We start from the raw sequence: 3,930 nt of genomic DNA, 5'->3' as shown, positions 1-3,930 counted from the left end.
CCATGAATCTATTTTTTAAGCAATTACATTAAAAATCTGAATATATTTTTTCATAAATTCCCGTTAGAAATATTAACAAGAAGGAATGGATAATTACACAGCTCAAGCTTTGTTTTTGCATCTGATTTTTATGGGATGTAATGATACTCTGATCAAATTGCGTTGTTTTCAAAATTCAGTTTAGTGGGTATGTTTCTATCTAGAAAGGGTCTATGGGCATGTTCAGGTGCAAGCCCCAAACGACCGTGTCCCTAAAGAGCTTTGGACAATTGTTCTCTCATGTAAGAAATATTGGCCTGTGGGCCATTGCTTCAGACATCATGTTTATATTCGCGGAATTTAACAACGCTTGTCTTTCCTTTGCCTCTCTTATGTTTAGATATTTTAATTATTAATAAGTTAATACGCAGCTTGTAACGCAGAAAGCTTGCATAGGCTACACAATCAATAAATCTGCTTTAAATAATTTCCATAAACATGCTTTAATTTAATTTAAAGCGCTTTGAGATATGTAAGCAAATAAAACGTGTCAGATAAAGCATCATATTTAAAGCTTAAGTACGTACATAGACCCGCATTAGTTCTACAATGTTTAAAATAAAATTTAACCTATTCTTTGGGAATCTGTCGTCTCTGAAGGATTGACGCTAGCACATGTCAGGTTTTATTAGAAAAAGGTTGAAGGTCTGTTTTTGCAGACCTTCTACTAAATGGATTTGGGGAGGGAAGAGAGTCACCTCCCTTTCCTCCCAGATCATTGTTTGTGTTGTAATATACATATTTTGGTAGGTATTATGTGGGTTTCTTAAAGCTGATTGGGTGCTCAGGTTGGCGCGTGAACGCCCTGCGATTATGTCAGATCGCGTGCAGAGCGAACCAGCCCAGCCTTTGAACTTAACCGCTTTTGGCTCTCATTCACTCGCTTCTCCTCATTTCTCAGCCAGGTGCTTCGCGGGGCGAGAATCCACCGAGAAAAAAAAAACGCACACACAGACCGCGGAAACTTCGTTTCCCGTGCTGGATTTTGCGGAGCGAGTAGCTGTTCTGCTATCAGCCCAACGGTGTCGTGTTGAAAAAGGGAAATCTTTCAACTTCACGACAAAGGCGGAAGAATTACTGGATTTCCCCAATTTCTCCAGCTTTTCAGAAGTGGCATGATCCGTGTCTGTCTACTTAACAGGTGAATACAGTTTTCTCTTGGTTGAAGAACTTTGTGGCGTTATTTTAACAGGGGACTTTAAACGGGCGCCGTGAACATGTCAAAGCCGGTAGATCACATCAAGAGACCCATGAACGCCTTCATGGTGTGGTCAAGAGGCCAGAGGAGGAAAATGGCTCAAGAGAATCCCAAAATGCACAATTCAGAAATAAGTAAAAGACTTGGCGCCGAGTGGAAACTGCTCTCTGAATCTGAGAAACGGCCATACATCGACGAGGCCAAGAGGCTGAGGGCTCAACACATGAAAGAGCATCCCGATTACAAATACAGACCCAGGCGCAAACCCAAAAACCTTCTCAAGAAGGACAGGTACGTGTTTCCTCTGCCCTATCTGGGTGACACTGATCACCTGAAAGGACTTTCAGTCTCTGCCACGGACAGTCTCTTAGGCTCTACAGAAAAAGCCAGAGCATTTCTGCCACCAACATCTGCTCCTTACTCCTTCTTCGACCCGAGTCAGTTCAGCTCCAGCGCCATCCAGAAGATGACAGAGATGCCCCACACGTTGGCCACTAGCTCTTTACCTTACGCATCGTCTCTGGGATACCAGAACGGCGCCTTCGGGAGCCTGGGTTGCCCCAGCCAGCACACCCACACCCACCCGTCGCCCACAAACCCCGGGTACGTGGTGCCCTGTAACTGCAATGCATGGTCGGCATCCAGTCTTCAGCCGCCTGTTGCCTACATACTGTTTCCAGGTATGACCAAGAGTGGGATTGACCCATACTCTACAGCGCATGCAACTGCTATGTGACTCCACAACTAAAAACATTCTCCTGTTTGAAAACTTGAATACAGCAATGCATGTATATCAGAAGAGAGGAATGGTCCGGACTGTGTGGACATGAACTTTTCAACATCTATGAGAGGTTCCTTGAATCCCAGCATGGATCTTGGAATAAATGTAAGGCAGGAGCCCAGAACTGTAAGAAATGTAAATGTTCAAACCTTTATTATTATTATTATTATTATGGCTACCGAATTTGGATGGCTTTAATTTTATTTATTATGTACTATTTGATGCTATAATAATGATAATTTTGTTTTGACAGTTAATATAATTGTTATTATCATATTATTATTATTTGAATGACTTTGATTTGCACAATTAACGGTTTGGCCTCATGTTTCTTGTACAGCTTGTTGTATCTACCATTTTTTGGCACTCTGAATTTCAAATAATATGACTATAGGCATTTCAAAGTTGGCCATTGAGCGTTTAATAGATTATACGGGTTATTTTATTTATGATGGTTAAAACTTATCTAAATTTAAAAATATTTAAAATAACAGATTTAAAATAATTATCAATATCTTTAATTTTGATATTTTATGTGGTTCAGTGCTAGTCAATCGTTCATTTGGTTTGAGAAGAACTTAAAGTTAGAAGCGAAGCAGTTCTTGTTGTGTTTTTTATCTCCGATGGTAACTTAAATTCTGACATGTAATTGGAAAGAAAAATGTATCTAAAAAGGTGATTCCTCGATTCTTTGTTCATTTGCAGAGCAAAGACATTTTGAATAAAGACAATCTGTCTTAAAAATTCATAACCCTTGTTACGTTGCATATTTAAATAATGCATCTTTATTTTACTTTAATCTCTTTGAACCTTTTTTAAATCTCTCATACAGTAGTTCTAAAAGGAACAGCAAAATATACTTTTATTTTTATAGTTAGCACCATGCATGCGTTTTAAATTCGCTTACACTTCCCGATACTACGGTAACGGCTTTAATTTTTCTCAGAAATAAAAGTGTATTTGATTGATCAGAGACGACATGCTAATTCTAACTGCTAAACAGGCACAGAACCAAAATTACAAAGATGTATTTTGAATAACTATACCTTCAATCAGCACATCTTAAATAGTCCACTGTGCTGGTAAATGCTGACTAATAACCATCTGGCTTTAGGCGTAGATTTTAAATGAACTCTGTCAATGCGTGGCGTTCCCGACTGATCTATAGGGAGCACGGGTCCAAATTAAATGGCAAAACAATTACTATACAGGGACGCTTAGGAAAACTGAGTGCGAACATGAATTTTGATTTACCCTGAGACCCACAATAGGATGGAAATTGGACTGAAGAAGGGTTGGTATGACTATGAGGCATGTCAAAACAATGTCTATTAGTCTAAACACAACTGAACAAAGCGTCAGGCGCTTTAAACTCTGAAGACTTTACCTATTTTTACAGAGCAGCGCCGACAAATTACGGAAGACTGCTTATTTAGCAGCTGTCAGTTTACTTTTGTATTTGTTGATGACATTTTTCTTTTGTCGTTTAAATTGATATGTTGATCTCACTTCTGTGCTTTCTAAACGTGTACAACTGTCTGCACTCAAGTGTGTGCGTGTCATGTCTCTAAAATCAGGAAATCACACACTGTGATGTGTGGCTGTGCAGTAGACGTTTCACCCTTAAGGGACTCTAGTTGTTCAACCTGTTTTTCCGCTTAGATCAAGTTTAACTCTTGGTTTATTTCAACACTTTACGGAAACATTCTGTTATAAGTTTTACAAAACAAATTTAATTGAGTTTTATATTGCTTAAATATAAATTTAAAATATTGTTTAAACTCCCATAAATTATTAGCCATTCACCACATCAATTTAGTATCTTACATAGTATTCTATTAAATTATTAGCCATCCACCACATCAATTTAGTATCTTAGATACTATTATAAAAAAAATGCAATGGTCATCTC

The 3,930-nt window shown here is 38.4% G+C and overlaps 1 protein-coding gene across 1 annotated transcript; it reads left to right on the top strand.

The window, feature by feature from the left end:
• The first annotated feature begins 897 nt into the window (after positions 1 to 897).
• Positions 898 to 2,760, top strand: sox14 (SRY-box transcription factor 14). Its single transcript, XM_057338149.1, has 2 exons — positions 898 to 1,917; positions 2,018 to 2,760. Exons 1-2 carry the CDS (start codon positions 1,257 to 1,259, stop codon positions 2,065 to 2,067), a joined length of 711 nt encoding a protein of 236 aa, XP_057194132.1. The 5' UTR covers positions 898 to 1,256; the 3' UTR covers positions 2,068 to 2,760.
• The last annotated feature ends 1,170 nt before the right edge of the window (positions 2,761 to 3,930 follow it).

Source organism: Triplophysa rosa, linkage group LG7, assembly GCF_024868665.1.
Source record: "Triplophysa rosa linkage group LG7, Trosa_1v2, whole genome shotgun sequence".
NCBI classification, from domain to species: domain Eukaryota; kingdom Metazoa; phylum Chordata; class Actinopteri; order Cypriniformes; family Nemacheilidae; genus Triplophysa; species Triplophysa rosa.
Note: the sequence above shows the minus strand (reverse complement) of the source record. Positions and strands in the feature narration are given on the sequence as shown.